Below are 26,428 nucleotides of genomic sequence, written 5' to 3' on the forward strand. Positions count from 1 at the left end.
GTTGATTGTGGTCTGTGGAATGTTGTCCCACTCCTCTTCAATGACTGTGTGAAGTTGCTTGATATTGGCGGGAACAAGCTGTTTTACACATCGAGCCAGAGCATCCCAAACTCAATCGGTGACATGTCTGGTGAGTATGCAGGCCATGGAAGAACTGGGATATTTTCAGCTTCCAGGAATTGTGTACAGATCCATGTGACATGGGGCTGTGCATTATCATGCAGAAACATGAGGTGATGGCGGTGTGTATGAATGGCATGACAATGGGCCTCAGGATCTCGTCACGGTATCTCTGTGCATTCAAATTGCCATTGATAAAATGCAATTGTGTTTGTTGTCTGTAGTTTATGCCTGCCTATACAATAATCCCAGCGCCACCATGGGGCACTCTGTTTACAACGTTGACATCAGCATACCGCTCGCCCACATGACGGCATACACATGGTCTATGGTTGTGAGGCCGGTTGGACATACTACAAAATTCTTTAAAATTATGTTGAAAGCAGCTTATGGTAGAGAAATTAACATTAAATTATCTGGCAACAACTGCTGGTGAGAATTCCTGCCATCAGCATGTCAATTGCTCCCTCAAAACTTGATACATCTGTGACATTGTGTCGTGTGACAAAACTGCACATTTTAAAGTGGCCTTCTATTGTCCCCAACACAAGGTGCACCTGTGTAATGATCATGATGTTTAATCAGCTTCTTGATATGCCACACCTGTCAGGTGGATGGATTATTTTGGCAAGGGAGAAATGCTCACTAACAGGGATGTTAATTGGGCTGCAATCCCGTTATCGGGATGATATGACAACAGCCACTGAAAGTGCAGGGCGCCAAATTCAAAACAACAGAAATCTCACAATTAAAATTCCTCAAACATACAAGTATCTTATACCGTTTTAAAGGTATTCTTGTTGTTAATCCCACCACAGTGTCCGATTTCAAATAGGATTTACGGCGAAAGCACCACAAACGATTATGTTAGGTCAGCACCGAGTCACAATAAAACACAGCCATTTTTCCATCCAGAGAGAGGAGTCACAAAAACCACAAATAGAGAAAATGAATCACTAACCTTTGATGATCTTCATCAGATGACACTCATAGGACTTCATGTTACACAATACATGTATGTTTTGTTTGATAAAGTTCATATTTATAAAACAAAATCTGAGTTCACATTGGCACGTTATTTTCACTATTTCCAAAAACAGCCAGTGATTTTGCATAGCCACATCAATTCAACAGAAATACTCATCATAAATACACATGGAATTATAGATATACCTCTCCTTAATGTAACTGCTCTGTCAGATTTTAAAAAAAATTTACTGAAAAAGCAAACCATGCAATAATCTGAGACGGCGCTCAGAACAATCAAGTCAAAATAGCCGCCATGTTGTAGTCAACATAAACCATAAATGACATGCTAAATATTCCCTTACCTTTGAGGATCTTCATCAGAATGCACTCCAAGGAATCCCAGGTCCACAATAAATGCTTGATTTGTTCGATAATGTCCGTTATTTATGTCCAATTAGCTACTTTTGTTAGCGCGTTTGGTATACATATCCAAACGCTCGTTCTGGTCAGCGTTACGTCGGACAAAATCTTCAAAAAGTTATATTACAGGTCGAAGAAACATTTCAAACTAAGTACAGAATCAATCATTAGGATATTTTAAATATTAATCTTCAATAAAGTTCCAACCGGAGTATTCCTTTGTGTTTTCAGGAGCCATGGAACACAGGTCGCTATCATGTGCAATGCGCGCAGCCAGAAAATGGCTGACTGCCAGACACCTGATTCATTCTATTGTCATTCAGTCCCACAACACAGTAGAAGCCTCATTCACATTTCTATAGACGGTTGACATCTAGTGGAAGCCCTAGGAAGTGCAACATCATTAATATCTCAAGCGGGTTTCAATGGGAACTGTGTTGAGTACATACCAGCCTCAGATTTCTCACTTCCTGTTTTGATTTCTCCTCAGGTTTTTGCCTGCCATATGAGTTCTGTTATACTCACAGACATCATTCAAACAGTTTTAGAAACTTCAGAGTGTTTTCTATCTAATACTAATACTAATATGCATATATTAGCAACTGAGACTGAGGAGCAGGCCATTTACTTTGGGCACCTTATTCATCCAAGCTACTCAATACTGCTCCCCAGCCATAAGAAGTTAACAAATTTGTGCACAACATTTGAGAGAAATACGCTTTTTGTGCATATGGAACATTTCTATGATCTGTTATTTCAGCTCATGAAACATGGGACCACCACTTTACGTGTTGCGTTCATATTTTTGTTCAGTGTAGCTAGCTAATTATTCTGCCTTATTCATGGAGAGTCATATAAAAAAAATAGGAAGTATGTTTTCATTGTTAAATTGCTGATGGTCTGGAATATTACAATTTGAATATGAGTTCTACGTCCTACAAGACAGGTCGCTTGAAGTACAAGGGCTGGTTGTGTGTGTGTGTGTGTGTGTGTGTGTGTGTGTGTGTGTGTGTGTGTGTGTGTGTGTGTGTGTGTGTGTGTGTGTGTGTGTGTGTGTGTGTGTGTGTGCGTGTGCGTGTGCGTGTGTGTGTTTACCAGCCCTCCAGTATTTTCTTTGCTAACTGTCCTGGCCTTCGTCCATCTGTCTCCAGTTACCTCCTGGCCCTGTGAGATTGGCATGCGCCTGTATTTATTGCTGATTGCTCTGTGTGTGTCTAATGGCTTCTCTGTAAGTGGCCTGCAGGGCTTCTGGTGCTTAGGCAGGACTGGTGCCAGAACAAATCAGTTGGAAGGATATTTGATTTAAATAGGGGGAGCTTTTTTTTCATGGGACCTCCGATGTCTGCAAGTGCTGCACACATTTTTTTTTATAATAGATCTGCTGGGTCTCAAGGGACCCCCTTTCAAGCTAATGCCATACTCATTTTGTCCAGACAGCATCAGATACAGTACAGTCGTTTTGAGAATGACACAAATAGTAATTTTCAAAGTCTGCTGCCTCAGTTTGTATGTTGGCAATTTAAATATACTCCAGAATGTTATGAAGAATGATCAGATGAATTGCAATTAATTGCAAGTCCCTCTTTGCCATGCAAATGACCTGAATCCCCAAAAAAACATTTCCACTGTATTTCAGCCCTGCCGCAAAAGGACCAGCTGACATCATGTCAGTGATTCTCTCGTTAACACAGGTGTGAGTGTTGACGAGGACAAGGCTGGAGATCCCTCTGTCATGCTGATTGCGTTCGAATAACAGACTGGAAGCTTCAAAAGGAGGGCGGTGCTTGGAATCATTGTTCTTCCTCTGTCAACGATGGTTAACTGCAAGGAAACACGTGCCGTCATCATTGCTTTGCACAAAAAGGACTTCACAGGCAAGGACATTGCTGCCAGTAAGATTGCACATAAATCAACCATTTATCAGGAACTTCAAGGAGAGCGGTACAATTGTTGTGAAGAATGCTTCAGGGCACCCAAGAAAGTCCAGCAAGTGCTAGGACTGTCTCCTAAAGTTGAAGGTACAGGGATTGGACTGCTGAGGACTGGGGTAAAGTAATTTTCTCTGATGAATCCCCTTTCCGATTGTTTGGGGCATCCGGAAAAAGCTTGTCCGGAGAAGACAAGGTGAGCGCTACCATCAGTCCTGTGTCATGCCAACAGTAAAGCATCCTGAGACCATTCATGTGTGGGGTTGCTTCTCAGCCCAGGGAGTGGGCTCACTGACAATTGTGCCTAAGAACACAGCCAGCAAAGAATGGTACCAACACATCCTTCGAGAGCAAATTCTCCCAACAATCCATGAACAGTTTGGTGACGAACAATGCGTTTTCCAGCATGATAGAGTATCTTGCCATAAGGCAAACGTGAAAACTAAGTGGCTCGGGGAACAAAACATCAATATTCTGAGTCCATGGCCAGGAAACTCCCCAGACATTAATTCCATTGAGAACTTGTGGTCAATCCTCAAGAAGCGCGTGGACAAACAAAACCCCACAAATTCTGACAAACTCCAAGCATTGATTATGTAAGAATGGGCTGCCATCAGTCAGGATGTGGCCCAGAAGTTAATTGACAGCATGCCAGGGCGAATTGCAGAGGTCTTGAAAAAGAAGGGTCAACACTGCAAAGACTCTTTGCATCAACTTCATGTAATTGTCAATAAAAGCCTTTGACACTTATGAAATGCTTGTAATTATACTTCAGAATTCCATAGTAACATCTGACAAAAAATATCTAAAGACACTGAAGCAGCAAACTTTGTGGAAATTAATATTTGTGTCATTCTCAAAACTTTTGGCCACGACTGTACATGGGCTACACATACTGAGACAGAGGGGCGCTGTTTTGCTCGCTTGGATGATTTATCTGAGATTGATAGGTCTTTCTGTCGGTGCGCATCTCGGTCAAATAAATTATCAATATTACAAGGTACGATAGGGCAGGCCAGGCCCCCTAAGCCCCGCTCATAATGCCGGCCTTGTGCTTAGGCAGAGCTGTTCCACCACAATTTACTGTTCTTTACTATTAACGAGTGATTACACGGATTTGTCCTTTCTCTCCCACAGATATTGATGAGTGTCAGGTCTATAATGGGGGCTGCCAGCACCGATGTGTCAACACCAGGGGCTCGTACTACTGTGAGTGCAACCCGGGCACCCGTCTGCACACAGATGGCCGGACTTGCATCGGTAAGATCCAGGGGAGGGTGTGGAGGGGTCACCTGAGGTCAAAGGGGTGAAGGGGGGTGAGGGAGGTTTGGGATGAATCAGGTGGATGTGGTCCAACGTGGATGTATTCTTTTGTTGCCCTCACCGTCTGGAAGCTAGGCCACGGGAGAAGCTGGGACTCACATCAAAGCAGTGAAAGAGGGGTCTCCACCTTCTGCTTGTGTCAAAAGGGGGAATCAAAGAGTCTGTTGTGCTGGCAGAAGACAAGCTTTCCCACTGTTCCCCAGCAGCCCTGTCAGAGCAGGTTTGTGTCTGGGCATATATAGTAGTGCAGTGTCTCCCCCTCTTCTTTCTCTCTCTCTCTCTCTCTCTCTCTCTCTCTCTCTCTCTCTCTCTCTCTCTCTCTCTCTCTCTCTCTCTCTCTCTCTCTCTCTCTCTCTCTCTCTCTCTCTCTCTCTCTCTCTCTCTCTCTCTCTCTCTCTCTCTCTCTCTCTCTCTCTCTCTCTCTCTCTCTCTCTCTCTCTCTCTCGCATATGTGTACATGCGCACACACATTCTCTCGCTTAGATCTCATCTGTTTTCCTCTGCAAGTTCCAGTGATGCATCAGAAAGCTTATTTTAATTCACACAACAACAGCGTGTCAGGATAACTCTCTCTCTCTGATTGATTAGGGAGCATTACCGCACAGCGGGCCAGACGTCAATTCAATGTCTTTTCCACATTGGTTTAACATAATTTCATTGAAATGATGTGGAAACAACGTTTATTCAACCAGTATGTGCCCAGTGGGTGGGAAGTCCCGAGGCCTGTTGAAACACAGTTGGCTTTGACCAGAGCTGGTCTGGATGAAATGTTAGTGTGCCTGTTATTTATAATTACCACAGAGATACTCCAAATGGGCCCTAAATTACACTACCTCAATTTGTGAATAGAATTCTGCAGAGTGATGACTTAGAGTGCATGTGGCCAACCCCTTTTCCTGGAGAGCTACTGGGTGTGCAGGCTTTTGTTCCAGCATGGCACTAACATACCTGGTTCAGCTAATCAAGGTCTTACAGCTATTTAGTAGAAACAGGTGTGTTACTGTTAAAGCTGAGCTGGAACAAAATGTGCACCACTTAGAGCTCTCCAGGGTTGGCCACCCCAAATGCTGTCCTCTCAGCTCAACTACAAAGACTTTCAATCACATTGCTTTTCCTTTTCACCATTGAAGAGGCAGACCATGTGCTTTGACACACGGGCTAATTTTAGATTCCCTGTAGTCTTATGCACATCATCTGTGTGCAGTCCAGAAGCGCAGAATCAATAGAGTTATTTATTTAGATTTTAATCAGGCTGCTTTGAAGGCACAGAAACCTCTGATGGCGTGGTGTGTCAAACAAACCGCCTCGTCATTCTCACGTTGTTTTTCACCAGGCCTCATTTCCCTCCTTTAAATGAAAGGCAGCTGATGAACTCAAGGATGCTCCAAACAGTAGAAAAACATAAGACATCCTTAACAAACTGTGTGTGATATGGCTTACTGAAAAAAAACACGAGTAGTGTGATCCTACTTCGCAAAAGTTTAAATGAAAGACTCACTCTTGATAACGCTTCATTTCCTTTCAATGAAGTCCTCCCTTTCCCTGAACAAAGTGTCGACCCATGTACGTCTGGCCTTTTAGATGATGAGCCCTAAGTAGTCTCAACTGTCCCCTAGCATTCCCAGATGAACCAAACCGGCCAGGAAAGCATGTCTCTCTCCCTCTTCACACTAGAGTGCTCTGGAGCCTCCCTCCACTAAGTGCTCTGTTCCTGTGATTCCTCCTGAAACCAGGAGCAAGTACTATAGAAGCTAACTGCAGACAGTCAGTCTCATTGGATCTTAGCACAGTCAAAAGAGCCAACTCATCCATCATTAGGAAAATGATCATTGTTCTTTGAGAATCAGTGAAACTTGGACCAACGCTATATCGCTACCTGGCTCACATATTGGCTATGTGGAGTGTTGATTGATTTACAAACAATGGAGAGCAAATGGGCCATCTATCTTCCCAAGCAACACTGTCCGCTGACTCATGTTGGCTTCCCCTGGGCACGTTGCCAGTCAGGGGAAGACCTGATACTTTCCACTGATAATCTCATGGCTTTCCTCCATAAACATAGGCCCTGTCCAGAAACAACCCATTTCCCCTATACCACTCTAGGTACTTTAGTAGATCTGACAGGACTAGGTGTAAGCAATATTAGTTAAGCCACTACCATATTGCTTATATCTATCCAATCCTGTCAGATATACTGTACATAAGGTTCCAATGGCCTAGAGGTTAGCGGCAGCGGTTGTTTCTGTACAAGGTCCACTGCAATGAACCACGTAAGTACCCCCTGCTGTCCGTACGCTTATTGGCCCAACACGATGGCTCGCTAATGGAGCAGCAAAAAATGAATTATCTCCGGCATTTCTCTCCATAATATTATTGGGCTTTTCTTCCGAGGTAGCAATTGAAGGGAAAACAGATTGGAGCAGAGGGGACAGTGTCTGCGATCATCACATTCCAAGGGTGGAGTGGAGACGGGGTACAGTTTAGTTTTTGTTTTGAAACTGGGACTCCCTTTTCTTAGTTCATCCAAATGGAAATGGAGGAGCTACTTCTCATAAAGAGATACAGTTCACCTTGGTTTATGATACATCCAATGTTTGAAACGATCTCGTGGTGTCTCGCTCTTTCTGAGAAAACATATAGACGAACACTTTCTCCTGCTGTCAGAGAAAGCAGACCTACTGTACATGTAATGTTCATAACAATTACTAGTCATTGTTAGGGCCAGGAGTTTATCCTGCTCTCATGAAAAACTCTGGGCCTGTGTCAATGTAGGTCACCAGAAACAAGAAACAATAGTGGTCAAATTGTGTCTGTCTGCATTAGACTTTGAGAGCATCGAAACAGGTATTCTTTCTTCATATGATAATAAATCAACTTTATTTGTGTACTATACATCACCTTTAATTGTTGATCTGTTGTCGCTCTCTCTGTGTGTTTGTCTCCAGCCGTCCGATCCTGTGCCGTCAGCAATGGAAGCTGTGAGCAGAACTGTGTGCAACTGTCCCCGGCTCACTACCAGTGTCGCTGCAGACCCAACTATCAGCTCGCAGAGGACGGCAAACACTGCATACGTAAGTGCCGCTAGACTGCCATAAAAAAATGTCTGTCCGTGTAATATGTTCAATATGAATCATAAAGTCATGTCTAGACACAGATCAGGTTGATGGTCGTTTATCAAGCTTTGCATGGCTCACACGTGTGTTCTGTGGTTGACTGATAGCAATGATCCACCATGAGGTGTCGCATTACGCTAGTTTTGTCAAAAACAATGAAATCAATGTTACTGCACTGTTGTGCCTAAACTTTATAGTGGATGTGGGTGTGCACGCAATTTCTCAGTCCATCTTGGTCTTGAATCTCCATGCAGCACAAACTTTTTTGTCTTTGTTAGCCATGTCTGGTCTGGTCTGGTCTGGTCTGGTCTGGTCCGGTCCTGTCCTGTCGTGGGTCCGAATAAACCTGATGCAAGTCTATGCCTTTAACTCCAGCCTGGTGTTTTCCTTACCAACTCCACATTATTTTCTCAAACAAGGCTCATGAAAACCGTGGACAAACACCGCATCCTCATAAAAGTAGAATTTGAAACAAACTCAAATGCACATGTGGCCATCGTTGTTTCCCATGGCCATTTGGTATGACCGCATAAAGGCGTTTGACCGCATAAAGGTGTTTCATGGCTTGCAATGAATTTGAAACGTACATAAAGTTTGGAGACGGCACTGATTATGTTCATAGATACTGTACTGACTAGCTTGTGTTAATGACTACTAGGCCAAACTATAGCACCCAGATTTCCTCCTGCTAAAGATACAGTAGATAGAGGATACAGCTGTGCTGGAGTGGTTGGCTTCAGATATCGTGCCTGGCAGTCCTCAGTCCTTACCCAAAGCCCATTGGCAGCTCAGATCCTTTAACTTCAGACGGTTCTTATTGTGGTCGACAAGTAGATCTCAGATATATCATGTCGTATTTTATATATCAAGACATATGGACGTATTTAATATTCTTGGAAAAAGCACTTTGAGAGATGTCAATGCTATTGTAGATCCAATAGGATTGAAGTTATATTTAAATGGTTTCGATACCAGACATGCATTAGCCCAATTTTAGCACTAAAGCGGGGGATACTTTTATATAAATATATTAGGATGTAATATAGAGAATGCAGCTATTTGGGAGTGAACACTGTAATAACCCTATATGTTAAATTACTGTGCACTTTGGCAGGCTTTGAAATTCCTCCTGTCTTGTATCAGACTCCAAGGTCTGAGAGAGAGACCAGTCCAACTAGGCCGTCATCGCCTTGGCGACCTCTGACCAAATGGTCTGTCGTGCCAGCAGAATGACTGGTTAATGCAATCATCAGGAGGCTTACCAGAGTTCCGCTGTTGTTATGGTTACCGAACCCGATCCAAAAGCGACATATAGAAACGCATTAAATAGTTATCCACCTAGGGTGGATTTCAAACAAACCTGCATTGTGAAAAAGTAACATTGTTACTGCTGTATCAAGTCTATCTATGGGCAGATGTGGACATCTTCTACCTTTTCTGATTTTCTGTCCCTTTACAATATATGAAGCCATCTCCATTTCTTGCTTAGCTAGATGTGCACTGTCTAACATCGTCTTCCATACATCAACAACTGACTACCAAGAAAAAAATCTAAAAAGTTTTAAAAAGTGCATCATTTCTAGTAAGTGGAGCTCCTTGGAAATTCACTCCTCGGGGGTGCAGACATGAACGTAATTATGGCCTGTTCTGCACAGAGAAAGTAACCAAACCCCCATTTAACCACATTACCCATTTACTCTCTTAAATCCACTGGGGAGAAGGGCTAGCAAGAGGAAATGAAGTGTGTGTGTGTGTATCTGTCAGTCTGTGTATGTTGTAACGGTTTTGACTTGAGGTTATTGTTTGTAGGGGTGCCAGGAAGGTTGTGCCCACCAGAGAAAATATTGATTTTTCCTTTTGGTTTGGGAGGGAATGAGTCCCGTCTGGTCTGTCAAGTCAACACCAATACAAAGAACTCATGTAAAAGTCAGGATGGACATACACTTTTCATTAACCCTTAAAACATTGGAAATAACTTCAAAACAACTGTGTTCTTTCGCGTGGGTTGTATTACCAACATAAATGATCACACACATAATAATATAACAAATAATGAGCTCTGGTTCCTCCAGAAAAGTCCCATACTTCAGACCTAAAAGAGTCCAGCCCGGTAAATGAGTTCAGTGAACTCAAGTGACCTTAGTCACGCAATATTTGTCCGTTCATAAAGTGTAGCGTAAACCCAGTCTCAATCATACAATCGTAATATAAACTATTTTACCACACAAACATGAAGAATATCACATCTCAATAAGTCTTAAATCATCACGGTATACATCACTCTAAAACAAATGAAATACTGTATGCAAAATAGTTCTAGTCAGTCGGTCAGTCAGACAATCCAATCCAATCCGCCAACAGATCTCCAGAGGTGAAAGGCCATGAAGAACCAACACAGAACAACAGATGTGTAGTCCAAAGGAAGCAATGAGTGGATCCGATCCTGGTTAAACTTGCGACTAGGCTACAAAGCACACTTTTAAATACAACAAAACAAACGGAGTAAAGAAGCTTCGGAACTGAGGGTTGAACACATCCTCATTCGCTTCTCCTTCACCACCCCACTTTGAGCAGCTGATGCTGGCTATTTCATTGGGAATTAAAAGGGAAGCGCCCTATTGGAAGGAGAAGCACTGAGACGTTCAGGGCCGTCACAATGTGTGTGTGTGTGTGTGTATGTTGCTTATGTGTATTATGCATATGTCTCTATTAGTCAGAGAGAGAGAGAAGGGCTGACGAGTGAATATTATGAAATGTGTGTGTGTGTGTGTGTGTGTGTGTGTGTGTGTGTGTGTGTGTGTGTGTGTGTGTGTGTGTGTGTGTGTGTGTGTGTGTGTGTGTGTGTGTGTGTGTGTGTGTGTGTGTGTGTGTGTGAATGTTTCTTTCAATGTTCATGTGTGTGTACTCATCCCATGTAACTGTATTTCAGTAAGAAACCTCTGTGCAGACAGAAATGGGGGCTGTATGCACACCTGCAAGAATGATGGAGGAAGAGCTCAGTGCAACTGTCTTCCTGGATACATACTGGCACAGGATGGCAAAAACTGTGAAGGTAAATATCCATCATTTGCTAAATGAGTCTGGTGATGATTTTATTGGTTATGGTGGTGATGAGGATTATGATGATAATGCTAAAAAGCAAGTAGTTCAAAGTTGTTTGTGTGTGTGTTTGTCCCAGACATTGATGAGTGTGAGACCGACAAAACTGCTTGTGCCCACGGTTGCCATAACACCCAGGGCTCCTTCACCTGTGTCTGTAACCCAGCATACGAGTTGGGTGCCGATGGCAGGAAATGCTATCGTAAGTCAACTCCCATTCACTCTGTCAACTCTCATTCACTCATTCAACTCCCATTCACCCTCAGTCAACTCACATTCTTTCTCAGTCTTCTCACATTCACTCTCATTCAACTGTTATTCCCTATCAGTCAACTCCCATTCTCTTTCAGTCAACTCACATTCATTTTTGTCAACTCTCATTCACTCAGTCAACTCCCATTCATTCTCAGTCCTGTTATTCACTTTGTCAACTCCCAATTTTTCTCATTCAACTCTAATGCTAGTTCGAATGTCTGCGCAGTTCAGCAGAACTTCACAATGCAATGATAATCCTATATTCTGGGCATGTGGCCATATTTCTTTCTCTTAAGGAATCGAGATGGAGATCGTGAATGGTTGTGAGACTGCCAACGGAGGCTGTTCCCAAAAGTGCCAACACTCCACCCTTGGACCTGTCTGCAGCTGTCACCACGGTTACCACCTGGACGACGACCTCAGGACATGTGTGGGTGAGCAAAGAGCAGTTTGATCGATATGGAGTGATTTTTATCTGCAAATAATTTCTGAATATTACATGAATTCAAAGTTATTGAAAAAATTGCCACTAAAATCTTTCCATAGACAGACTTGTCTACAACGACTGTGTATGTTTCAGACTTGGACGAGTGTGAGGTGGGAAGCTCGTGCTGCGAGCAGGACTGTACCAACTATCCCGGGGGTTACGAATGCTACTGCGGGGCTGGCTACCGTCTCAATTCGGATGGGTGTGGCTGTGATGGTACGTTCTATTAATCAACATAACTTCCTTGATCAAAATTGGATCAAATATGTTTTTTTTATTTTGTATATATCTACACAGTGTTATGACTTACTGCTTACTTAAAGACATCAACAGAATCTAAATCTGTCAAGATTGTAATAGTTGGCTCTTCCCAGTATACTGTACACAGTATGTATACCACAAGGGGGCAAATTGGATGGTGCCAATAATCGCATTCTTGGCAGATTTTTAGTTCCGTTGTTGATGTTTCTAAGCAGGAAGACACCCCGCTGTGTACGATGATGTCATGTCATGATGATGCGGAACCTATGGTGCTCTTTAATGTCATTTTCTGTGCTGTTTTAATAAGGGTGCTTGCTTCAACTTAAACTGTACATTTGCCTCAAACCATTTAAACCCCTGCCACTACCATGAAATATATTTTAGACTGCTGAAGCAAGCACATACATTTTCTTCAGGAAATCTGCATTTTCTGGTTGTTGATGTTGCAGATGTGGATGAGTGTCTGGTAGACAACGGAGGCTGTGACCATACCTGCCAGAACACAGCCGGCTCCTTTCAGTGCTACTGTCACCTAGGACACCGGCTAGATGAGAACCGTGTCTCTTGTATTCGTAAGTGGATCAGATATGAATCCTGTCTTGGTGGTAGTCAGGTAGAAATAATACATTGGGCCAGGAGTTTTCCTGACCTGTTTGTAACCTGACTAGGAAAACTCTGGGCCTTAGTGGTAGGCTATAACTGGCAGTACAGGTTAAAGTCTATAGCTAGTGCCCAGAGTTTACAAGCAACAAATTGCTTTATGTTAATAAGTGGCATTTAAAAAATAAAAACAATTATTTCACCTTTATTTAACCAGGTAGGCTAGTTGAGAACAAGTTCTCATTTGCAACTGCGACCTGGCCAAGATAAAGCATAGCAGTGTGAACAGACAACACAGAGTTACACATGGAGTAAACAATTAACAAGTCAATAACACAGTAGAAAAAAGGGGAGTCTATATACAATGTGTGCAAAAGGCATGAGGAGGTAGGGGAATAATTACAATATTGCAGATTAACACTGGAGTGATAAATGATCAGATGATCATGTACAGGTAGAGATATTGGTGTGCAAAAGAGCAGAAAAGTAAATAAATAAAAACTGTGGGGATGAGGTAGGTGAAAATGGGTGGGCTATTTACCAATAGATTATGTACAGCTGCAGCGATCGGTTAGCTGCTCAGATAGCTGATGTTTGAAGTTGGTGAGGGAGATGAAAGTCTCCAACTTCAGCAATTTTTGCAATTCGTTCCAGTCACAGGCAGCAGAGGACTGGAACGAAAGGCGGCCGAATGAGGTGTTGGCATTAGGGATGATCAGTGAGATACACCTGCTGGAGCGCGTGCTACGGATGGGTGTTGCCATCGTGACCAGTGAACTGAGATAAGGCGGAGCTTTACCTAGCATGGCCTTGTAGATGACCTGGAGCCAGTGGGTCTGGCGACGAATATGTAGCGAGGGCCAGCCGACTAGAGCATACAAGTCGCAGTGGTGGGTAGTATAAGGTGCTTTAGTGACAAAACGGATGGCACTGTGATAAACTGCATCCAGTTTGCTGAGTAGAGTGTTGGAAGCGATTTTGTAGATGACATCGCCGAAGTCGAGGATCGGTAGGATAGTCAGTTTTACTAGGGTAAGCTTGGCAGCGTGAGTGAAGGAGGCTTTGTTGCGGAATAGAAAGCCGACTCTTGATTTGATTTTCGATTGGAGATGTTTGATATGGGTCTGGAAGGAGAGTTTGCAGCCAGACACCTAGGTACTTATAGGTGTCCACATATTCAAGGTCGGAACCATCCAGTGTGGTGATGCTAGTCGGGCATGCGGGTGCAGGCAGCGATCGGTTGAAAAGCATGCATTTGGTTTTACTAGCGTTTAAGAGCAGTTGGAGGCCACGGAAGGAGTGTTGTATGGCATTGAAGCTCGTTTGGAGGTTAGATAGCACAGTGTCCAATGACGGGCCGAAAGTATATAGAATGGTGTCGTCTGCGTAGAGGTGGATCAGGGAATCGCCCGCAGCAAGACCAACATCATTGATATATACAGAGAAAAGAGTCGGCCTGAGAATTGAACCCTGTGGCACCCCCATAGAGACTGCCAGAGGACCGGACAGCATGCCCTCCGATTTGACACACTGAACTCTGTCTGCAAAGTAATTGGTGAACCAGGCAAGGCAGTCATCCGAAAAACCGAGGCTACTGAGTCTGCCGATAAGAATCTGGTGATTGACAGAGTCGAAAGCCTTGGCAAGGTCGATGAAGACGGCTGCATAGTACTGTCTTTTATCCATGGCGGTTATGATGTCGTTTAGTACCTTGAGTGTGGCTGAGGTGCACCCGTGACCGGCTCGGAAACCGGATTGCATAGCGGAGAAGGTACGGTGGGATTCGAGATGGTCAGTGACCTGTTTGTTGACTTGGCATGCTCAACTGGATATTAGTTTGGAGAGAAAGTGTGCAAGGAGAATGACAATGACTGTTGTACTTTCTGTCTCCAGCCCTGGAGGGGGCAGTAGAGGCGTTGGAGTGGAGCAGTCGCATCGCAGTGGAGCGCCCTCTGCCCCAGATAACCCTGCTGGGGGATTACTTCCAGCCGCTAGAGCGTTATGACGACTACGAGGAGGACAGCCTGGGAGAGCTGCGGGCCCAGAGCACCCTCACCCAGACCTTTGGTATACATACACCTGTAGTAACATCTAGATAAGGCTGCCGTAACACCTATACAAGCAGCTTATAAGCAGTTCCTTAACAGCTTGTTTGCACCGATGTAGAATTTGGTTATTTTTTAAGATTACTCCAAGTCCTTTTCCCAATATTTATCTACGTATACAGTACCAGTCAAATGTTTGGACACACCTACTCATTCAAGGGTTTTTCTTTATTTTTACTATTTCCTACATTGTCGAATAATAGTGAAGACATCAAAACTATGAAATGACACATATGGAATCATGTAGTAACCAAAAAAGTGTTAAACAAATCTAAATATATTTTAGATGATAGATTCTTCAAAGTAGCCACGCTTTGCCTGTAAGGGGTGCGTACTGGTGGCAGAGAAGTCAGGCACAGGAGAGCAAAAACTGTGTTACAACGGCGCAGTTTAATAATAAAAATCACCGTAAACAAAACAATCAATACAATGGGTACAAAACCCATCGCACACCAGAAATAACGTGCACAAGCACTTACAATAAACAATTCCGGGTAAGGACATGGGGGGAACAGAGGGTTAAATACACAACATGTAATGATGGAGTTGAAACCAGGTGCGTGTGAAGACAAGACAAAACAAATGGAAAAGGAAAAATGGATCAATGATGGCTAGAAGACCGGCGACGCCGACTGCCGAACGCCGCCCGAACAAGGAGAGGAACCAACTTCGGCGGAAGTCGTGACATTGCCTATGACAACTTTGCACACTCTTTGCATTCTCTCAGCCAGCTTCATGAGTATTTTCTTCTACCAGATCTATTGTGTTATATTCTCCTACATTCAATTCACATTTCCACAAACTTCAAAGTGTTTCCTTTCAAATGGTATCAAGAATATGCATATCCTTGCTTCAGGGCCTGAGCTACAACCAGTTAGATTTGGGTATGTCATTTAGGCGAAAATTGAAAAAAAGGGGGCTATCCCACATTAAAAGTTCTTGATATTTTCCTGGATTGACTGACCTTCATGTCGTAAAGCAATGATGGACTGTGGCTTCTCTTTGCTTATTTCAGCTATTCTTGCCATAATATGGACTTGGTCTTTTACCAAATAGGGCTATCTTCTGTATACCACCCCTACCTTGTCACAACACAACTGATTGGCTCACATTAAGAAGGAAAGACATTCCACAAATTCACTTTTAACAAGGCACACCTGTTAACTGAAACGCATTCTAGGTGACTACCTCATGAAGCTGGTTGAGAGAATGCCAAGAGTGTGCAAAGCTGTCATCAAGGCAAAGGGTACTTTGAAGAATCTACAATTTAAAATATATTTGGATTTGTTTTACACTTTTTTGGTTACTACTTCTTTCCATATGTATTATTTCATAGTTTTGATGTCTTCACTATTATTCTACAATGTAGAACATAGTAAATCTAAAGAAAAGTCATGGAATGAGTAGTTGTGTCCAAACTTTTGACTGCTACTGTATATTTTTTAACTTCTTCTTCCTCTTCCTTCTTCTCCTCTTCTTCCACCTCCCCAGTGTGTCTAAACAACACGTTTGGTTACGACTGCAGCCTGACGTGTGACGACTGTTCCAACGGTGGCGTGTGTGACATGGAGGAGGGCCACTGTGACTGTCCTGATGGGTGGACAGGTGTTGTCTGCAACCAGAGTGAGTGAAGCCATGCAGAGAAAACAAAACATCAAAACATCAACAGGGTTTAAACCCTCAAAGTCACAGGTGATGCTGATCACCTGAGAATGTATTTACTAGGAACTAAACGAAAGCAAACCAATGTAAACATGGAGGGGACTGCAAAACATTTCCTTTGCAAAAAGTTTTGCAACAGTTTGCTATGGTGTACACTCATGAATACACCCCTGTTGTGGTACTAGTCATCTAAGTTCGAACCAAATGTTTCTCTATCTATTGCTGGGTGAAGCTATAAAAGTGGCCTACCTTATGTTTAAATGGAATTCACATTCTGTCAGACATGATCATCCTACAGAAAATTCCGTATTTTGATGATGTATCTACTGTGTATAGCTTTGTTGAGAGAAATACCGCCCTACCTCTGTCTCTGCTTCTCTCACCCTCTCTCGCTCTCTCTCTCCTTCCCTTTGCCCAGCTTGTCCAGAGGGCACCTTTGGCAGGAACTGCTCCTTCAGCTGTAAGTGTAAGAATGGTGCCACCTGTGACCCTGTGAACGGGCACTGCCGCTGCCCGCCTGGCATCAGTGGGGACATGTGCCAGGATGGTGAGTTGGCACAGATTCATGTTATCATGCAGCACTGGATCAAAATGGCATTGCTTTCTCTCAAAAATGTATAATTTATTTAGCTTACAATTGAACCAATGGAATTGTCCTAAAAGTGCAACTCTTAATATTGGTACATATTATAATATGTTGTACTTTCTACTCTTGCCTCTGTGTCTCTGTGCTCTGTAGGCTGTCCTAAGGGCCTGTATGGGAGACTTTGCAATAAGAAGTGTAACTGTGCCAATAACGGGCGCTGCCATCGTGCCTATGGAGCCTGCCTGTGTGATCCCGGGCTCTACGGGCGCTTCTGTCATCTAAGTGAGTGGAATGATGTCTCGTTGCCTCTCCACCTCTACCTGTAGTTTCTTTCGCTCTATTTCCTTTATGTCAGTGGTTCCCCAAAACGTTTCACCCCCTTCTGTCATAGGGGAACATCCCACACTATTTCTATGGGCACAAGCACTGTCCATGACTGTTCTCACCCCTCTTGTTGGAGGAGAGAACATTTTGCAGGTTTATATCTTATTTCCTGTAATTCTATATGTTTTGCCATGGTGTGGATAGTTTTTGTTTGTTGCCATTTTAAAGAAAATGTCCAGCAATTATATGCATTTTGATATTGTGTGGAGAGAACATTTTGTGGTTTTAAAGCTAATTTCCTACAATTCTCTGCATTTTGCCATGTCTTATATGTGTTCATGTGACACTGTATCTGAGTGGCTCAAAACCAATGGGCAAAAAAACCTAGCTAAAAAACTTTATCTGACCTCGGCTAGTTGATCTGGACATTTCTGACAAGTTATAAATAGCTCTCTAAGGTCTGCAATGACTGTCGTGACAAAAGGACAACGGATGATGCGCTACCCAATTTAGAAATCGCAACTTGTGCAATCTACTATTACAACTTTCAAGAGTAAGTTGAAAGTCAGACGGAGTTCCTTAAAAACCCAGCATGCTCCACAGTTTGGGAACCACTGCTTTATGTAATCCTTTCACTCCCTGTAGCCCTTTCTCTGATTGCCAGGACCAGTGATTACCTCAAGGAAGGACTCATTCCTGGTACATCTGGATCTTACTGTGAACTGGGGCTGTTCGGCCACTAGGATTGCTGATCTAGGATCAGGTCCCCTCTGTTGTGATCAATATGATCCAAAAGGCTAAACTGATCCTAAATCAGAACACCAACTCTGAGATGCTTTATTTGTTTTGAGTTATTAGGATCCCCGTCATCCGACGTCAATATTGAGAGCTCATCTTACTGGGGTCCAACACACAACGGAAAATACATTACAGACAAAAGACTACAATTTACATACGTTTAATAACATTAAATCAATCAATCAATCAAATGTTATTTGTCACATACACATGGTTAGCAGATGTTAATGCAAGTGTAGCGAAATGCTTGTGCTTCTAGTTCCGACAATGCAGTAATAACCAACAAGTAATCTAGCTAACAATTCCAAAACTACTACCTTATGTAAGGTGTAAGGGGATAAAGAATATGTACATAAAGATATATGAATGAGTGATGGTACAGAGCAGCATAGGCAAGATACAGTAGATGGTATTGAGTGCAGTATATACATATGAGATGAGTATGTAAACAAAGTGGCATAGTTAAAGTGTTTAGTGATACATGTATTACATAAAGATGCAGTAGATGATATGAGTACAGTATATACGTATACATATGAGATGAATAATGTAGGGTATGCAAACATTATATTAGGTAGCATTGTTTAAAGTGGCTAGTGATATATATTTACATTATTTCCCATCAATTCCCATTATTAAAGTGGCTGGAGTTGAGTCAGTGTGTTGGCAGCAGCCACTCAATGTTAGTGGTGGCTGTTTAACAGTCTGATGGCCTTGAGATAGAAGCTGTTTTTCAGTCTCTCGGTCCCAGCTTTGATGCACCTGTACTGACTTCACCTTCTGGATGATGGCGGGGTGAACAGGCAGTGGCTCGGGTGGTTGTTGTCCTTGATGATCTTTATGGCCTTCCTGTGACATCGGGTGGTGTAGGTGTCCTGGACGGTAGATAGTTTGCCCCCGGTGATGCGTTGTGCAGACCTCACTACCCTCTGGAGAGCCGTACGGTTGTGGGCGGAGCAGTTGCCGTACCAGGCGGTGATACAGCCCGACAGGATGCTCTCGATTGTGCATCTGTAGAAGTTAACGTGTGCGTGTGCGTGTGCGTGTGTGTGTGTGTGTGTGTGTGTGTGTGTGTGTGTGTGTGTGTGTGTGTGTGTGTGTGTGTGTGTGTGTGTGTGTGTGTGTGTGTGTGTGTGTGTGTGTGTGTGTGTGTGTGTGTGTGTGTGTGTGTGTGTGTGTGTGTGTGTGTGTGTGTGTGTGTGTGTGTGTGTGTGTGTGTGTGTGTGTGTGCGCGCATCTATCAGTTACACATACATGTCAGTACATACACACAACAAGTAGGTCACATGGGGGAGAGGTGTTGTGCCGTGAGGTGTTGCTTTATTTGTTTTTTTGAAACCAGGTTTGCTGTCCACTTGCGCTTGATTAGATGGAGTTCCGTGCACTCATGAACCTGTATAATACTGTATGTTTCCTTGAATTTGTTCTGGACCTGGGGACGGTAAAAAGACACGTGGCATGTCTGGTGGGGTAAGTGTGTGTGTTAATGCTGTGTGTAAGTTGACTATGCAAGCAATTTGGACAAACATTAATGTTTCTTATGAATACAAGAAGTGATTGTCAGTCTTTCCTCAACTCTTAGCCAAGAGAGACTGGCATGCATAGTATTAATATTAGCCTTCTGATTACAATGAAGAGCAAGACGTGCTCATATTGTCCATATGACTGGACAATAATCAAGATAAAGATAAAACCCATATTTATCAATAAGGGCCTCGGACCTCTCTTCCCCTGCACTAACATGTAAACAGTTGGGCAGTGTGTACCCTATCAGGCCTGCAGTCCTGTTTAACGCTTGGTGTGCCGTCTCTCCCCAGCCTGTCCTAAGTGGGCGTTCGGCCCTGGCTGCTCGGAGGAGTGCCAGTGTGTCCAACAGAACACCCTAGAGTGCCACCGCAACCATGGCTCCTGTGTCTGCAAACCAGGCTACCAGGGAAAGAACTGCCAGGAGGGTCAGTGGTCCAGAAGATGTTCTACACACCCGCATGAGCGTACCCAGACACAAGCATACACCCGCATGAGCGTACCCAGACACAAGCATACACCCGCATGAGCGTACCCAGACACAAGCATACACCCGCATGAGCGTACCCAGACACAAGCATACACCCGCATGAGCGTACCCAGACACAAGCATACACCCGCATGAGCGTACCCAGACACAAGCATACACCCGCATGAGCGTACCCAGACACAAGCATACACCCGCATGAGCGTACCCAGACACAAGTATACACCCGCATGAGCGTACCCAGACACAAGCATACACCCGCATGAGCGTACCCAGACACAAGCATACACCCACATGAGCGTACCCAGACACAAGCATACACACGCATGAGCGTACCCAGACACAAGCATACACCCGCATGAGCGTACCCAGACACAAGCATACACCCGCATGAGCGTACCCAGACACAAGCATACACACGCATGAGCGTACCCAGACACAAGCATACACACACATGAGCCTACCCAGACACAAGCATACACACGCATGAGCGTACCCAGACACAAGCATACACACACATGAGCCTACCCAGACACAAGCATACACACACATGAGCGTACCGAGACACAAGCATACACACACATGCTCATGCACACATACACGTATGTGCACATGCACACATAAACACACACACGCATTCACATATACATATACCTATGTACATTCACGCACACACACACACAGACACACAAACGAACACAACATGCATACGTCAATGGAATGGTTCCATCTGGCTTGATCTCGGTCCAGGAAACGGGCCCTAAATGTGTAACCAGTACCTTTAACCCACTTTTGCTCCTCTCCTCTAGAGTGTAATAGAGGATACTATGGCCTGGCCTGCAAGAGGACATGTCAGTGTCCATCTAGGGTACCCTGTGATCATGTGACAGGGGAGTGTCTGAGCCAGTGCCCACCTGGCTTCCATGGGGACAACTGTGACCTAGGTGGGTACAGTGCATGGCATGCCAACGCAGACCAATGCAGAATAGTACTTTCTTGTCCATGTATTGGGAACAGAAATGTGTATTTCTTGTTTCTTCTAACTCCCTCAGGCGAGACAACATAAAACGCTTGCAGACATGCACACAGACACACACACTCGCACTTGCACACATGCACAGTATGGCATCTAAGTCTATTGCACTCATTCTCTGTCATGGCTAGATTCCAAAGCGACTGGTTTCATGTTTGTTTTTGCTAGTTTTCTCATGGTGTTTCTCATGGACTCAGTCTTTCATACACCAGTAGTTGCAGCTGTTTATGAGTTTGTCTTATTTTAGATGTGGTACTCAACACTGGTCTTCTGTTTCCCCTCTCTTGAGGTTTGTGCTGAGCAGTTACACAATAATCAACAAGAGATGGATGGGGTGTCTCCAACTTTGGTCCTGGAGAGCTACTGGCCTGGGTGTGCAGGGTTTGGTTCTAACCCAATTCCAACAGACCTACTTCACCTAGGGCCCTATAAAATCTGTGTTCCGGACAGAATCACGGAATCCAGAAAATAAAACTAAATTCAACAATATTAAAAAATGTATTCAAAACAACTAGTAGAAAATCAACTAAATGTATTGAACTTATTAGAAAATGCATGGATTTCCCCAAGTTATTCATAAGAGAACAACAAAATGCATCAGTGATTTGTATTTTCCTGCAGCTTTCTGAAACGGCACTTGTGTGTGTGTGTGGTGCGCATATGTGTAGCCGTTAGCGATGACGCTAATGACAACCTTCTTCTGGTAGAGATGGAAAGGCTCTCCCAAAAACCTTCTCCATTAAATGTAAACTACAAAGTAACCTATGCCTACCTGGTATATCATAACCATTTGCATCAATCCAGTGGCCATTTGTTTAGCAAACTCTGCGATCACATGAGCTCTACAGAGACATTGCTAACCAAACAAAGGTATCTTGCTGGTGCTTACTTGCATATATTCTATTTTTCTAAGACCTCAAAATTGGTCTTCTGATGTGGTTTAAAGCTCCAATGCAGCCGTTTTTATCTCCATATGAAATCATTTTTGGGTAACAGTTAAGTACCTTGTTGTGAATTGTTTTCAATTAACATTGTCAAAAAGAAACACAAATAGCTTCATAGCGAAAGGCAATTTCTCAAGTAAGACTTTTGCTAAGACTGCCTGGGAGTGATCTGGAAATGTGCTGTTATTAGTAGAGGTTTGGAACTCTTTCTTATTGGTCTATTTAACTAATTTACTGCATGGTGATATCACCATGGATGGCCATCCCACCAAAACAAGCTGAAATTTCAGGCAGTCTTTTCAAACAGCTCTATAAAATAAAATATCCAACGCAAATATATCACATTTTTTGACTGCACTCGGCTGTTAAATTTTTTGTGGACTTTTGTGGACATCATTTTTTTGTTTTTCTATAAATTAAAGTGTGATTTTGAGAGTGAATACCTGAAAGAATTGGAATAAACACAAAACGGAATCCGGCAAACAATTTTAAAAAATGTATAGGGTACTATTCACATAAGACTGAAGAATTACCTGTACTAGCTGCGCGTCAGAACCTTGATTATTTGAACATGTGTTAGTACTGGAGTGGAACAAAAGCCTATACACCCTGTAGCTCCCCAAGGACAGGAGTTGGAGACCCCTGTATTGGAGTCATTAGGTCTGAGCAGATGTGCTCATTATGGGGTGACATTTTGACAATGGAAAAAAGCAGAGCTCACATCACCCCCACACCAACTGACGTACAGCACCCTAGTTATGATCCAACCTGTGAGCCTCAACCCCGGTCTCCCCTACTGGGTTGTGGGTGGGTGGCTACACTGACAAGCAGCTGTGTGAATGTGTGGGGCTATAGTACTTCACAACGGATACCTCTGGGAACCGGGGCTGTCCGTTGAGTCTGCTTCCACCATCCATCCTTCCATCTTTTAACTTATCCCTCTGTCTTTCCCACAATGGTGTCTGGCTAATAGGATGGTCATTGTGTAATGAATGTACTCAAACTCTGTGGGAGAATAAGGTGACGTGTGTGTGTGTGTGTGTGTGTGTGTGTGTGTGTGTGTGTGTGTGTGTGTGTGTGTGTGTGTGTGTGTGTGTGTGTGTGTGTGTGTGTGTGTGTGTGTGTGTGTGTGTGTGTGTGTGTGTGTGTGTGCGTGCGTGCGTGTTTACATACATGCATGCTTGCATCCATGAAAGTGTGTGTGTTTGTGGAGATGCACTTACTGCATAAGTGAGTTCCTATATTGGTGTTTTGTGTCTGCGTGTATATGTAGCTATGCATGCGTTTGTGTGTCTATGTGTGTCCGTTTATGTGTGTGGGTCAATAACAGACAGAAACAACCAGAATAGTTTCATTGAAACACCAAGTTGGCGGTGAGTTTCTTGTCATCTGGAAGCCATTAAGCGATCAGACCCTTGCATCTCCAATCAATTAGAAATAGCGGGGAGCGAGGTGAATCGTGCTGGCCTACCTCCTCTAATTTCCCTCTGTTTTTCTGCATCTCTATTAATGGTATGTTTTTCAACCTTTCCCCTCCAATTTAATTTGGATACTCTGGAGGGGAAGGATACCCTTAATCTGTAAATTAGTACAGGGTCTCAGAGAAAGTTGCCAGAGGGGACGGCTACTGTTTTACGGGCTCCTAACCAATTGTGCTATTCTGTGTATTTTTTGGGGCCATTGTCTCTTATAACCAAAAAGAGTTTCTGGACATCAGAACAGCGATTACTCACCTCAGGCTGGACAAATATTTTTTCTTCAATGACTCGGAGGCGAAAGATTTACGGCTCCTCCCGGACCAGGCCCAATTCCCCGTCATGAAGAGGAGACACCGATACAGGATTCGCAGATCCGGGTGCTTGATGAGAATTTGTCGGCGAGTGGATAATCCACCTTTACCATCCGTCCTACTGGCAAACATGCAATCACTGGAGAATAAACTGTCTCCGTTCGAGACTATCCTACCAAAGGGACATTAAAAACTGTAATATCTTCCGGGATTCATCCGATGGCATTAAGGAGTACTGTAAACCACTTCAGTCACCGGCTTAATCAATAAGTGCATTGATGGCGTCATCCCCACAGTGACCCTACGTACATATCCCAACCAGATGCTGTAGATTACAGGCAACATCCCCACTGAGCTAAAGTCTATAGCTGCCGCTTTCAAAGAGCGGGACACTGTTATAAGAAATACCGCTATGCCCTTCGTCAAACCATCAAACAGGCAAAGTGTCAATACGGGACTAAGATTGAATCCTACTACACCGGCTTTGACGCTTGTCGGAAATGGCAGGGCTTGCAAACTATTACGGATTATAAAGGTAAACCCAGCCTCGAGCTGCCCAGTGACGCAAGCCTTCCAGACGAGCTAAATTACTTCTATGCTCGCTTCGAGCAACACTGAACCATGCATGCGATCACCAGCTGTTCTGTAAGACTTTGTGATCACGTCTCTCCGTAGCCGATGTAAGACCTTTAAACAGGTCAACATTCACAAGGCCAGAAGTATGATCAGGATGGGTCCTCAGAGCATACAACTGTCTTCACTGACCTTTTCAACCTCTGCCTGACTGAGTCTGTAATACCTACATGTGTAAAGCAGACCACTATAGTCCCTGTGCCCAAGAACACCAAGGTAACCTCCCAAAATGACTACCGACCTATAGAATTCATGTCTGTAGCCATGAAGTGCTTTAAAAGGCTGGTCATGGCTCACATCAACACCATCATCCCAGAAACCCTAGATCCACATCAAATTACATTCCGCCACCAGAAGAGCCACAGATGACGCAATCTTTATTGCACACCACACTGCATTTTCACACCTAGACAAAAGGAACACCAACTTGAGAATACTGTTCGTTGCCTACAGCTCAGTGTTCAACACCGTAGTGTCCTAAAGCTCATCACTAAGCTAAGGAAGCTGAGACTATACACCTCCCTCTGCAACTTGATCCTGGTCTTCCTGACGGACTGACCCCAGGTGGTAAGGGTAGGTAACAGCACATCTGCCATGCTGATTCTCAACACGGGGGCCTTTCAGGGGTACGTGCTTTGTCCCCTCCTGTACTCCCTGTTCACCCACGGCTGCGTGGCCAAGCACGACACCAACACCATCATTAAGTTTGCAGGCGACACAATGGCGGTAGGCCTGACCACCGACAACGATGAGACAGCCTATAGGGAGGAGGTCAGAGACCTGGCAGTGTGGTGCCAGGACAACAACATATTCCTCAACGTGAGCAAGACAAAGGAGCTGATCTTGGACTACAGGAAAAGGAGGGCCGAGCACACCCCCATTCAAATCGACTGGGCTGTAGTGGAGCAGGTTGAGAGATACAAGTTCCTTGCTGACCACATCACTAACAAACTATCATGGTCCAAACACACCAAGATAGTTGTGAAGAGGGCACATCAACGCCTATTCCCCAACAGGAGACTGAAAAGATGTGGCATGAGCACTCAGATCCTTAAAAAGTTCTACAGCTGCACCATCGAGAGCATCCTGACTGGTTGTATCACCACTTGGTATGTCAACTGCTCGGCATCCAACCATAAGGCACTACAAAGGGTAATGTGTACAGCCCAGTACATCACTGGGGCCAAGCTTGCTTCCATCCAGTACCTCTATACCAGGCGATGTCAGAGGAAGGCCCTAAAAGAAAAGACTCCAGCTAACCAAGTCATAGACTGTTCTCTCTGCTATCGTACGAGAAGTGGTACCGGAGCACCAAGTCTAGGTCCAAAAGGCTCCCTAACAGCGTCTACCCCCAAGCCAAATGGCTACCCGACCATATGCATTGACCACCTGTTTTACAGTGCCGTTACTCCCTTTTTATTGTCTATGAATAGTCACTTTAATCAATCAAATGTATTTCAATCGAATGTATTTATAAAGCCCTTTTAACACCAGCTGATGTCACAAAGTGCTATACAGAAACCCAGCCTAAAACCCCAAACAGCAAGCAATGCAGATGTAACCCTACCAATTTGTAAGTCGCTCTGGATAAGAGCGTCTGCTAAATGACTTAAATGTAAATGTAAATGTGTACATATTACCTAAATTACCTCGACTAACCTGTACCTCCGCACAGTGACTCGGTACCGGTATCCCCTGTAGATAGCCTTGTTGTTATTATTATTTGTTATATATCATTTTTGAAATTTGATATATATATTTTTTTATTATTTAAAAAAAACCTCTGCATTGTTGGTTTTAAGGGTTTGTAAGTAAATATTTCACGGTAAGGTTGTATTCTGAGCCTGTGAGAAATAAAATGTATCTCTTCCTGTCTCTTTGTCTCTCTCTCTCTCTGCTGTAATGAGTGTGAATACTTTATGAAGCCACTGTGTACAGTGCCTTTGGAATGCATTCAGACCCCTTCCC

The 26,428-nt window shown here is 43.7% G+C and overlaps 1 protein-coding gene across 3 annotated transcripts in view; it reads left to right on the top strand.

The window, feature by feature from the left end:
• Positions 1–26,428, top strand: part of LOC118361071 (multiple epidermal growth factor-like domains protein 6) — an 86,620-nt gene that overhangs the window by 19,492 nt on the left and 40,700 nt on the right. For all 3 annotated transcript variants that reach the window (XR_008083424.1, XR_008083425.1, XM_052482839.1), the window contains exons 2-14: positions 4,575–4,697; positions 7,706–7,831; positions 10,803–10,925; positions 11,052–11,174; positions 11,524–11,661; positions 11,808–11,930; positions 12,425–12,547; positions 14,469–14,642; positions 16,172–16,303; positions 16,761–16,889; positions 17,082–17,210; positions 19,868–20,002; positions 20,871–21,005. Coding sequence is in view for 1 of the 3 variants with exons in the window: in XM_052482839.1 (XP_052338799.1) it covers positions 4,575–4,697; positions 7,706–7,831; positions 10,803–10,925; positions 11,052–11,174; positions 11,524–11,661; positions 11,808–11,930; positions 12,425–12,547; positions 14,469–14,642; positions 16,172–16,303; positions 16,761–16,889; positions 17,082–17,210; positions 19,868–20,002; positions 20,871–21,005 (1,713 nt within the window). In the remaining 2 variants the exon portion in view is untranslated. The remainder of the gene's footprint in view (positions 1–4,574; positions 4,698–7,705; positions 7,832–10,802; positions 10,926–11,051; positions 11,175–11,523; positions 11,662–11,807; positions 11,931–12,424; positions 12,548–14,468; positions 14,643–16,171; positions 16,304–16,760; positions 16,890–17,081; positions 17,211–19,867; positions 20,003–20,870; positions 21,006–26,428) is intronic.

Source organism: Oncorhynchus keta, chromosome 28 (assembly GCF_023373465.1).
Source record: "Oncorhynchus keta strain PuntledgeMale-10-30-2019 chromosome 28, Oket_V2, whole genome shotgun sequence".
Classification (NCBI taxonomy): domain Eukaryota; kingdom Metazoa; phylum Chordata; class Actinopteri; order Salmoniformes; family Salmonidae; genus Oncorhynchus; species Oncorhynchus keta.